The 12,632-nt window shown below is 39.8% G+C and overlaps 1 protein-coding gene across 8 annotated transcripts in view; it reads right to left on the bottom strand.

Moving 5' to 3' along the window:
* ZNF423 (zinc finger protein 423) overlaps positions 1-12,632 on the bottom strand; it is a 408,575-nt gene that overhangs the window by 241,205 nt on the left and 154,738 nt on the right. For 7 of the 8 annotated variants that reach the window (XM_044986847.1, XM_044986839.1, XM_044986840.1 and 4 more), the window contains one exon: positions 9,135-9,194. The exons of the other annotated variant lie outside the window; for it this stretch is intronic. In XM_044986847.1, coding sequence (XP_044842782.1) covers positions 9,135-9,194 — 60 coding nt within the window. Of the gene's footprint in view, positions 1-9,134; positions 9,195-12,632 lie in introns of those variants that run through there. 8 annotated transcript variants of the gene reach the window in all.

Genomic DNA, 12,632 nt, shown 5'->3' with positions numbered 1-12,632 from the left:
TCGGTGTAGTTAGGGCAACACAGTGTCTGCGTAGATACTGCATTACTTACACTGGCTGTTGGCCGGCTTGTTAATTTCTCGAACCTCACTCAGAGAGGTGAGAAGCCCAGGCAGCTGCCATCCCCTGCTCCAAGCAGGGAGGCGAGAAGCCCGGTTGGCTGGCCCCCTCTCCCAACTAGGAGCATGGAGCCAAGAGCCGGGGTGGGGAGGCAGCTGGGCTCTTGGCAGGGAGCTGCATGGAGGGCAGTCAGCCCCCACCCACCCCACTTCAATCAATGGAAGCACTTCTGGTGAGGATGCACACCACCAACAGGAAACAGGTAGTGTAGAAACAGGACCTAATAATGGTCGACTTAAGGCGGTAGGATAGACATGCCCCAAGTTTCCATTTAGACAAACCCTCAACATGTATGTCTACCCTGCAATTAAACACCAGCGGCTGGCCCATGTCAGCCAACTTGGGTTTATGGGGCTCAGGCTATAGGGCAGTTTAATTGCAGTGTAGATGTTCAGGCTCAGGCGGAGGCTCAGGCTTTGCGACCCCATGAGGGAAAGGGTCCCAGAGCACAAAACATCTACACTGCAATTAAACAGCCCTGTAGCCCAAGCCCAAATCAGCTGACACAGGCTAGCCTCAGGTGTTTAATTGCAGTATAGACATACCCAATGGGGTCAGAAAGATGGGAAGCAGGATGACAGTTAGTAATTGTGACAAATAAGCTTAGCTGGATCTGGGACCCAACTTCCAAATTGAGAGGCGGCCTTCTCAGGAAAGCAGGAGGCAAAAGGAAAAGGGAAAAGTCACATGATCTTCCTCAAGACGTTTTCTCTATAACGGTTCCAATGGCAGGTGGTGCAGAATAGGCTATTTGGCCAATCCAGCCCTCCTCCACTCCCCAGATCATCACAGGGTAGATGATCAGCAGAAGACGTGGGCCATCCACTCAGAGGCCTGTACCCCCAGGGACACGCTGACAGGATTCCCACAGGGGGCAGCTGCCACTGTGGGTACAGGGACAGAAAGGTAATACAGTAATACTATCTTTCCAGAACGAACTCTACAGGATTAGTGTTGGGTGGATGTGCGTCTCCTCCTGTGTTCCCTCTAAGGTGCGCACTTGTGCGGCTGCACAGGAGCCCATCAAGGGCGGCACACCTGATGAGGAAAGCCATGCAGGCGCGCAACCCCTGGGGCCTGGAAAGGAGAGAGATTTAGGGTGAGGTGGGGAATAGGGATGGGTGGGGAGCTTAGGGCGTGCAGGGTTGCGGCAGGGAGACGCCTCTCCCCCAGCCTCAGAGCTGCTGCAGCAGGGAGAGGCACCTCTCCCCCGGCTGTGGGGCTGCTACAGCAGGGAGCCCTCTCTCCCTGCCACAGTTCCAGGGCAGCCTGCACCCCAGACCCCTCATCCGAGGCCCCACCCAGAGCCCGCACCTCCAGACAGAGCCCTCACCTCCCCCCCTCCCCGCACTCTAACCTTCTGCCCCAGCCCTGAGCCCCCTTCCGCACTCCAAACCCCTCATCTCCGGCCGCACCACAGAGCCCTCACCTCCAGCCAGAGCCTTCACCCCCCACACCTCAAGCCTCTGCTCCAGTATTTTTCACTTATATAATCAAAGGCCTCTGAATCCAAGAAGAGGTTATCACAATATTAACAATGTTCCACACTCCATCAATAAAGTTCTCAAGCCTTCCATTTCTTGAAGAGCACCTGCTGTGTCTGGATGGATCAGATTTTACAATCCCTCAGGCCAAAATTTTAGCCAGAAATTTTAGCCAGAATCTTATTCATCTTGATTTACTAACGAAATTGTCATTTTTAATAGAGATGCCTTAGTTTGGCTGCAGCCCTGGGGAGGGGTGATTTCAGAGTTTCTGGAGGTTTTTAATGCTCACTCAACTTACCTTAAAATTGTTCTGATATGGAGGGAACATATCCAGGAATTATTTTGCATTCTACCACTTAAAAGTTAAATAAAGCAATAACTACTACCTAAAAACAAAACAAAACAAAAAACACTGTTTTCACGTCACGGGGTGAGCTGGCCTATTAAAGGTTTGGGGGCTCAACCTCATCTGTGCCAGGTTTAACCCACCTCCCCACATGGAAGGAATGAATACCCAGGCCATGTGATGGGGAGCATGTGACTAAGAATGGGCCTTACTTGTAGAATATAAATTTGGTCCGAGGAGACACGCATGAGAAAGTAGATCTAGGAATGAGGCCTAAGAACCACTGGACTAAGAACAGTCAGAAAAGGGCCAGTAAGGAGGCCTAGGCTGAGTAACTCTCCAGAGCCGCTAGGTAAAAGATCTGAGAGAGAGACCTGCAGGGAACAGGAACTACTTGGAGGAAAGTCTAAGTAGGGTTCAGACTAAGAACCCTGTGAGTGTGAGCTAGCTAGGAGGGCTGGGGGGGAAATATGGGTTGCATTGAACTTTAAATGAATAAATCAGACTCCCAAAAGAGGAAAGTTACTGCGAACACACTTGCAATGTAATGTCTGATTAACTGGGGCAGTGTCAGGACCTAATGCCAGACTGGGTAAGTCCTTGCTACATTTACAAAGAAAACCAGTGCTTTCTTCTCTAATGCTCTTTTTGCAACAGAAATTTGAACGTATTCCCACAGCAGAGTATGTAAACGATACAATGCCATGTTAGCTTATTCTCCACTGGAAACTCAGGTAGTCCGAGGGCTGGGAGTGTAAAGAAACAAAGCAAAGTTTGGCAAATGGAAAAGGAAGAAACAAATAGGTAAAGAAGCTTCAAAGATAACAAGAAAAACAGAAAGTAATATATCCCCCCTTAAAAGTACCCGCCCATTTTAATGTATTTGACAGTGCCGAGTTAGACTCAAGTAATGGAAAGACGTTTATCTTCTGCAACAGTTGAAGTGAGAGTTACGAATCAAAATATTTGGGAGGCACTGCACAAGGATACAGGAGGGAAAAAGAAGTGTATTTTGAGGTTAGTCTCTCAAAACAAAATCTGCTAATTTTACCTTTTTTTCCAGCAAAAAAACTTTTTAAAAAGGCAATTAAAAAAGGAAGTAGCACAGTGTACAAAACCAGCATGTGGAAGAACCCTGGTGCTGGCACAGCACCAAATCCTTGTGTTGAGTGACTGCCAGCAGAACTATAGACACAGTACAAGGACAGAGGGAGCAGCGGGTCCAAAAAGCTTTCTTCTTCCATTATTATAACAGGTCAACTGGCTCTCCATGTGGAGCACTCTAACCGCTACTACTGCAGTGTATGCCCCGACATAGTGACAGCTCTGTGAGAACTTCCTTTATAAACCACTTTCAGAGGTATATCATATAAAAGTTGCCATATACATACATACACATAGTTCATTTCAGAGTTCATGTGCCTTCTTTATGCCTAGCCATGGGACTAGATGGTACAACAGCATCTGCCAAGGCCAATACAGCAGAGGAAGCAGCACAAACACATCCTCGGTGCTATCCTCTTCTCCTTTTTCATCTTCCCATTGCCACCTCTTCTTCAACTCCCAAACCAGTGACCACTGCAGCAGAATAGCCTGAAAACCTACAGATTCTGAACCACCAACAGCTCAGAAGCTGATGGAGAAGAGTACCTCATCCAATGAAATAAGGGGAGACTAGAACCCCCAAATCCTGCATGTAGATGTGGAGAGAAAAATAATGCCTGCCTGCAACTTGAGTGCAGAAAGACTGAACAAGCAGTGTGATTTGAGAGGATTTGGGAAGGAAGAAGGAAGACACAAGAGAGAGACAATAATTGATACACAAGTTGAAAACAGTATAAAGCTTAATGTATGTGCTGAACTACTGCACCTACACAGGCCAACACCCAGTGAATACAGCAATGAGTGCTTTAGAAATAGGGTGACCAGATGTCCCGATTTTATAGGGACAGTCCCAATTTTGGGGTCTTTTTCTTATAGAGGCGCCTATTACCCCTCACCTCCTGTCCTGATTTTTCACATTTGCTGTCTGGTCACCCTATTTAGAAATTAATGTAATAACTGCCTAGCGCCATCCCTGCCAGTCACACTATTTCATTTCAAGGGGTTTATTCCAGCATGACTGGTTTATGACACAGTATTTTTAACATTTTGACTTTTTTATTGGCACTGATGGCACACTGTCCTAAAGCAAACAAATTCTGAAATGACACTTCTGTAAACGTATCCAATGAACACTGTATTATAATGACCCCCTACACACACCACCAATTTCCAAGTGTAATAGTTCAGCTCACATCCCATCCCTTATTTGTGCTACTGGAACATCATTTTGTGTTTCCCCAACTTCTCAGTTTGTGTCACAACCCAAAGGTTATTGAACCCTACTTTTGTGTTTAAGTAGCAAAAAGGCAGTCTGGAGTTACATGTATCTAAGGAACTGACAAAAAGTGCAAGCCTTCTAGTTCACTGAGTTCCTGGGAAGAACACAGAATCTTACTCTCGTTGCCCCAGACAATTAAGCTTGGCTCCCTCAAGGCCTCCTCAGTCTAGCTAATGAGAAATTCCCAAGCAAACCCCATATAAAAATGCTTTTTATACCTCTTTAAAAATGCCTTAGATTCTCTATATATTTGGTAAGATTTTTTACTTCTTTAAACTGTCCCTTGTTGCTCCTCTAGATAATGCTCCAGTGATGTATTACAATAGTAATACAGGACTGCAAAGCAATGGGCTATCCAGACAAATATTAAATCTTATTTTCCTCTTCGCTTAGAAGAAACAGAAAACTCTTTGGCAAACCAGAGCTCTTGATGCTTCTCTGTCCTCCCACTGGAAACCCTGCCCAACCTACCCTATATCTGAGATGCTTTCTGTGTTAGATGTGGGGGCAGCAGTGCAAGCTTGCAAGTGTGGCAGTCACTGTTAACAGAGAGAAGCAGAGTGAATGAGCATTCTACCTCTCTTGTCCTCTGGGACATAACACATAACTGTCTGTTAAACAACAAAACATTACTGATCTGCTAACTAAGTCCCTAAGATTCAGAAAGAAAAAAAGAAAAAAAGATTCTTGTTCTTAAAATTTAAGTTCAAAAGCAAGTATACAAAATTGAAGAACCGGGAAACGTACATATACCCTTTGCTAGATCACAGACTAATACCAAGAGATTATTTTTTCATATCATCAGAGCAACCTCTCTCTCATAATTAGGCTAGGAAGGATTAGATTTTTATCAGTAAATAACAGTAAACATCGATTTCACAGTACACACACAAACTGACGAAGAATACTTCCATCTATAATAACTGAAATGTACAGAGAGATGAAGAAAGAAAAATGTGGTTTAAGAATTTATTAGAGTTTGATTTAAGGATGTTTTATTTTGTATATTTTAAGACGTGATCTTAACAATTTGTGTTTTAACGGTTGTAAAGCTTTAACTTTTTGAATCTCAGTGTCTACGATCATTAAATAATTGTCAACACCCCCAATAATTTCTCACAACTGTGAAAATTTTAATCCATAAAAATTGGGAAAAAAATGTTTGAAGTCCATGATTTTGCATAATTGAAAATAAATAAATAAATTAAAAAAATCTTAAAAGTGCCTAAAAATAAACACTGATATTATACACTGAAATCATAAAAATATAAAAATAACTCTTCTTAGCTTACTTATAATGTGTTCTATTGATTCTCCAAATTAATACATACAGTTTAAATTATGATAGAAAACTGTCATTTACAAAACTAGTTCAAATCACGTTTAAAGAAGCTGAACTGACTCCCCAATAATAAGAAGGCTTGGACTTCTGTAAAACCTTTCAACTGGACAGATAACTGGGAGAAGAGCTTTTAATCACCAGTCTAGGTAGAGGTTAAAATTTTACATAAAGAAAAGACAACCAACTGAACTAAAAAGACAAAATCCTTGCAGTAAATAATCAATGTGATTCATAAAAACATGGCCACATGAATTCCATTGACAACATGCACATTGATAAATCTCCACATGTTGCATTAAATATCGCCTGCAAATCAATTATTTGTAAGCATCCTCCATTGTTCAGAACCTCATTGAAACTTTGACAGTGAAGTGGTATTTTTTGAAAAACTGAAGTAGCCACATTAACAAAGTTCTAGCATTTGTGGTACTTTGAAAGCTACAACACCTCAACAAGAGTTCTATTTCCATCCTTCCAAAATACTTCTAATTTACAAAATACAATAATCAGGAGAGCCAGTCCAGCAAACACTGAAGTCAACAATCACATGCTTTCAAACCTACTCAGCTAGCTCTTACAGTTGTGGAAAGTTCACTGGCTCTGCATTTCCTGCCTTGCAGAGATGATAATGCCACAGGACTGGAGCTTGTAAACTCTGCAGCTCTCAGCTGAACAAGGAGTCTGCTTCAGCACAGTTTAAATACTGTGTACAACTAGAGCTTCAGTCAAACCTCAGGGGACATATTCAGCATTGGCATGACAGAGAGATTTTGTTAACTGCGGTTCAGATAACTGATTATACTCTACAATAAAATATGTTTGAAAATTAATTTTTTGGAAGAACCGAAAAAATTCTAGTTGACTAGTTACTGCTTTGAAAATGCCTCTTCAACCCTAGTATTTCAATAACATTAACCATATTTTTTTTTATTTTTTTTTTACAAATTAAGATTTATTTTTTAAAAATCCATTTTCTATGCAAATCTAACCAAGAGAGGCTGGGTTGTTTCTGCTTAGGCAACAACATACTTTATTGTTGTATGGGGAAGCCATCATTAGAAACAGAACTTAGTTTAAGGCTTGCAATGTAAGTGTCCTGCTATGCAACTAAATAAGGCCAGGTCTGCACTAAAAACGCGTCAGTACAAGTATACCCTCCTAGTGCAGACACAGCTTATACCAGCAAAAAAGTGCTGTTTTAGCTTATACTGGTTCGGAGAGCAAAGTAAGCTATATCAGCAAAGGCGTTTTTAGGCCAGTGTAATGGTCTAATTGAACTTTTGCTGGTACAGAAATTCTGTAAAAAAGGTCACACATCTAACCAACATTGCTGTAGTAGCTAAAGTTACTACTACAGACCTGGCCTAAGAAGCTTCATTAGCTCAGAGAAAGACAGAGTTTGTGCACACAAGCCAGAAGATAATTCCACAGAAGTCACAGTGGATCTGTTTGCATCCACACGGAGATGTGCAAAACACTTGAGAAGAAGAGTGAGGAATATGTTAATTTAAAACATCTAGCAAATGGTTCACCCTTAACAAGTCCAGTTTTTGGTGTTTTCAAGGGGAAAAGGTATATTGTTGATTTGGGCTAGAGAAAGTAGGGGCATGAAATGAGAAGCTGAAGCATGTTTTTCCCCCTTTATTGAAGTTCTACATCACACTACTAGAGTTAATGCAAACAGGAAGATCATAAAAGAACATAATGAAAGTCTTGCACACTGGGACTAAGGGACTGGTTTCAGTTACTGAATATAGCTTTGGAGGCACACCACACAACAGTGAGTAACTCCACAGTATTACACCACTATATATTATGGCTTCTTAATGTTTTTTTCTGTATAGCTCTTCAGCCTTATTCCAGTCTGCAGCCTCATGTTTTGTACCCTATCCAATATAAAGGTTCAGAAGATTAAAATTCACCTCTACGAAGTGTGTCAACATGCATTTCCTTAAATTAGATGTAAAGTAGATCACACACACAATAGTAATATATCATTCCAAGGGTCTAGAGTTAGAATTACTCGTATTTTCAACTAGTAACAGGATACCCTGTTGCTCATTATCTCAGCTCTGTGAGAAAATGGGAGCAGAAGCAGCTAATTTGTGAAAACTCTTTCACAAGCTCTTCTAATACCTCCAATATATTCACTAACCTCATCCAGAAAACCCAAATGCACTCCATCCTAGTGACGTATATAGATATATTTTTTGTGCCTCAGCCTTGTGTTATATTTAATATAATTCAGGATTTTTGATAGATAACATTGGTTACTCCACTCCACTGCTGTTTGAGACTAAGGTCAAGCAAGAAAGACTGAGAGTGCTCTTTTCATGCACTGTTAGCTCCAGGCACAAAGGGGCCTTCTGCATCACAGTCAGGGGTTTTCAGCAGCAAGAATATTTGCTATCAAAGAACAGTGAAAATACAAATCGTTCAAAGCAGCCATAGTGGAGAAGATGCTGTACCCAGAACAACATACACTATGTTTTGTACAAAATGGAATGCCACAAGTACCGTGGCAAAGACAAATTTGTCTTAAAGACCAGCCAAATACTGACTATGGTGAGAAAAATCCCTTGTGAACTTGTTTCCCAGTGATTCTTATAATATCCACACTGAATGGGGATTTATTACCATTCATATTACTGTTCAGCATCTATTTAGATTGTGAATTCTCGTGGTCTACCACTGCTATAATACCATAATATGTTTCTATATTAAGACAGTATTGAAGTAGAGTTAATGTTAACCATTTTATCACCTTAAAATCAAAATAAATTATATACAAATTTGTATTCTGAGAATTCCATACATATTACACAGGCAAAATATGTACTTCAAATCAAAATAGCATTACATACATCAGACTGAGTAAATAACTTGCCACCAACCATACACCTAGACTAATCTGACATCCTAACTTGCTTAATCTACTTTACTTTCTGATCCCCTTTTTATTCAAATGTTCAATGTAATATAGGTTAACAGGTTCTGGACACATATCAGGTTTACATAGACACTGGTAAATATATTAGATCTTTCCAAACTTATGTTCACCTGGTCTAAGAATGCTTTGTAATTTCTTCCAAGAAGAGCAACACACACGTTCCAATTGAGACTGAAGTTTAAAATTCCTATTAGAGTAGTTTTTATGTAATTAGATTGGAGTGAATGTGCAACAGTGCCATTGCAGAAAACTTCAAAGCAGTTATACTGGAGAAATCACAACCCATTTCTATGTGCCCACAAGAAGAAAGAATGGCTCTCTTGAGGATAAGAGTATATTAGTCTCTGTATGTAATAGATTTTATTGACCATATGGAACTGATATAAAAATTGTGTTGCAGTGGGTAGTCTTGGATTTGAGACAGGAATGTGACACAAAATACAGTTTCTGTAAAATGCCTGGCTGCTTTCTGGCAGCCTTTGCAATCAGAAAAACCTAGAACATTTACCTGATTGAGTCACTGATGAGTCCCAGTTCAAAGCAAAATCTGAAGATTCACCCTCTTCGACTGAAAGAGAACAAAATACAGTTTGTGATTTCTACACAAAATGGGAAGCACGAGATAATTAAAGTCCCATATACTATTAAAGTGTTATAACAGATTTCTGCCCCAGTGAAGAAAAGATTATTTTCCATAAAATAATTTTAGGGTGATAATTTAGTAAAGTTTCTGTCCAAACATTTTCAACTTGGCTACTAAATTTGTGCCTGAATATTTTTCCCCCATGTACAATTAACCAAATTTACACATGCAAATGTGAGTGAGGTTTAACTACCACAATGTATTGTGGATGTGCAGATTTAGGGAGTTGGTGCACACAAAAACTGCAAAATTGTGGCTGCAAAGAGATTGTTTTGAAAATGTCACTAACATATCACACCAAAGATACGTTCAATGAAAACAATATTGACTGATGTAATTAAACAATATGAAGAACTACAACATGTATGATGTTTTAAAAAGTTTGGTATCCAAAACACTATATGTTAGGTACAGACACATTTTGTAATATTGAAGTCACATAGGCACTTTTTCTTTGAATGTTTATATTGTAACTTAAGGCCTGATCATGTGAAGACAATGGGGGTAAGATGCTCAGTACCTTGCAGAATCAAACACTTATCTAGCACTTGGGAAAGAAGTAAACACAACATTTTTTCTTGAGCCGTTCAAATTTTGTTTAGCCAACCTTGTGCCCCTTAGAAACAGCCAAGAGACCAGCTGCCAACTAGAAGCCCAATTCTACTCCCACTTCAGACAATAGCAGTTTTACTATTGTCAAATTGTGTGCATTTGAAAGTCAGAGGTGCAGAGATTGTTAACATACCCCTTAATAAACATATACAACAGTGTCCTTATTTCTCCCTCATAAATATAGTTTGGATATTGGACCTTTATCCTCTGACATACACCATTTTACTGTACACTCAACACGACTACCCCCACACCTTATCCACACTTGACTTCATCTAAAAAATGGACTTCTACAGGATCCTGCAGCTGAAGTCCATGTACCACTCTAAACTCACATTACCTAGCTCCCATTGACCACACTGGTGGTTATATGCCCAGACCTTAGACCTAGGTTTATGGCCCTTAGATTCAATTTTTATTACCTGGAAGCCTCGTTTTTTTCCCAGCGGGCTCTAATATCTTTGATGCAGTTCTAGCAAGTTGATGTGGGTGGTTTTAAAAAGAAATTGGGAATAGACAAGATAACTAAATGGGTAATATAAAAAATATTTTGATGCACTGTAATCTTATGTGCAGATCGCACAACAAATGTACATTCCACAGACGTCTACAACTACTGTGCTGTTGTATAATTTTATTACTTCAACAAGATTGGCCACTTCAGTTGATGCTGATGATCCTTTAAAATTAGCTGTAGTCTTTTAAACAAACCTACATGGACACAAAAGCACATTTCACAAAATATTATATTTGGAATGATGGAAAACAAAGTATAAAATGTGAAAATCAATAAAACTCCCATTTATTTTGACACAAGTAGGATTGGGCCAAACATTTGCTCTAGTAAAAGGTTCACCCACCATTTTGTATCTCTGAGAGCACCATCTTGTTTCATTTTTGTGACAAGTACTAAAATGCAAAAGGAAAATTCTGGACATAATGAGGCTAAATATTGCTTCAGCTCTTACAACAGGTATGTTTCAACAATAAAATTACATGTACATTGGGAGAAGATATTTTTCCCCCAACATGTCAATTAAGGTAACTTTATATTGCATGTCTTATTCAAAAAGGATAAGCAGAATGTTTTTATTTCTTTATGGAAATTTTAAAAAATCACTTTTCTAACGGATAAGAGAATAAAACTTACTAAATCTGCTAAAAAATATGGCAAGGCCTTAACTTCAATAACAGTTAAATAAGATATATATGGAACCACTGTTGGTCATCTGTAATTTTAACAACGGACTAACTCACATTTTGGCTAAACACAAGAGACTGCTACGGTCCTTGAGCTGTAGGTCACTTGATTTCAACAGTACAACAACACTTCACTTTTAGGAATCCCTTAAATGAGGCCAAAGGTTAAATGCTTAAAAGGTTAAATGAATGCCTCTACTGGCATTAATTTGTTTTGTCTGCTGAGTGGATGAGGGAGGGAGAACACTACATTTTTATATTTAAATGAAGATGACAACACTTAAATTCAATTAATATTATTGTTATGATTTCAGGTTCTTCTCCACACACTCATGCAAACATATCACCTCATCTAACAGTTTCATGCAGCAAGGGAGTCGATTGCCTCACTAGTTTAGACATAAATGCATTTTAGCTGTTGTTGCTCATCCCACTAATTTTTTCCCCTCTCTTTTTTCATTTTCTTTCTTTTCCTTTTTTCTTCCACTTCTCTCTCTCTCTCTCTCTCTTTTTTATTTTAATAAACACACTATCTTTGCAGGATCAAGGATGAGAAAAAGTAATAGCAAACCCCCTCTAAGAGCTATTGTTACGTCTGACTACTGTATAACTGAACAGGTTTTCTTTATCCAGCAGAACAGGACTTCAAATTGGTCTCTTCAACAATAAGGTAACTGGCAGGGGCGATAGGAAAAAAAGAAGTCAGATCACTTCACACTGTTTGAGATGGGTGCTTGCTGTGGAAGCAGGAGCACATAAGGTAGCAAGTGGTACAAAAAGGCTGGCATGGTTAGTCTTGTACTTCCCTGAAATGAGATTCTTACTATAGAAATTATTATTATTCTACAGCACCATAACAATGCATGGGGCCTAAGGGACAATTAGAAAGATAGACTAATCTCTTTGGACAAGGGACCTAAGAGGGGGCCTGCAAACACTCAGGTTACTCATGTGCCCAACTGTTTGCAAGACCAGACCCTAAATTAGACATCAGGTACCAAGGGATGTCAAACAAAGGACAAGAATCAATGATATAAGGAAAGCATTTAACATAAAAATATTCAGTCTGCACACCAATATGATTAACAAGCCACAGCTATGTAACTATCTGTTCCATTAATTTCCTGTCCTGTGCACTTTGGCAAGTAGGGAAGGAAGGATGACCCCACAATTACAGTGCAGAACTAGGAGTCAAAAAATCTGGGTTAATTTTCCAGCTCTGTTACAGACTTCTGGTGTAACCTTAAGTTACCTAACCGGCATATACCTCTCTACTGAAAGGGGATAATACCTCACAGAGGTGTTGTGAGGCTTTTCTCATTTACATTTCTAAATCATTGGACATAAATTGTTATATAAGCACATGTATTTGAAGTGTGCGGGGGGAGGGGGGGAATGTCTGCTGAGACAGTAAATATCCAAGCATTAAAAAAGTTGACAGGACAGCATTACCTGAAACAAAAAAAAACTTTTAATACTTGACCATTAAGGGCTAAATTCTGCCCTCTGGCGCATGAGTCCCCTGTTGATTTCATTTGGAAGGACAGGATG

This window comes from Mauremys mutica, chromosome 14 (assembly GCF_020497125.1).
Source record: "Mauremys mutica isolate MM-2020 ecotype Southern chromosome 14, ASM2049712v1, whole genome shotgun sequence".
Classification (NCBI taxonomy): Eukaryota; Metazoa; Chordata; order Testudines; family Geoemydidae; genus Mauremys; species Mauremys mutica.
This window is presented reverse-complemented; position numbering and strand designations above follow the sequence as displayed.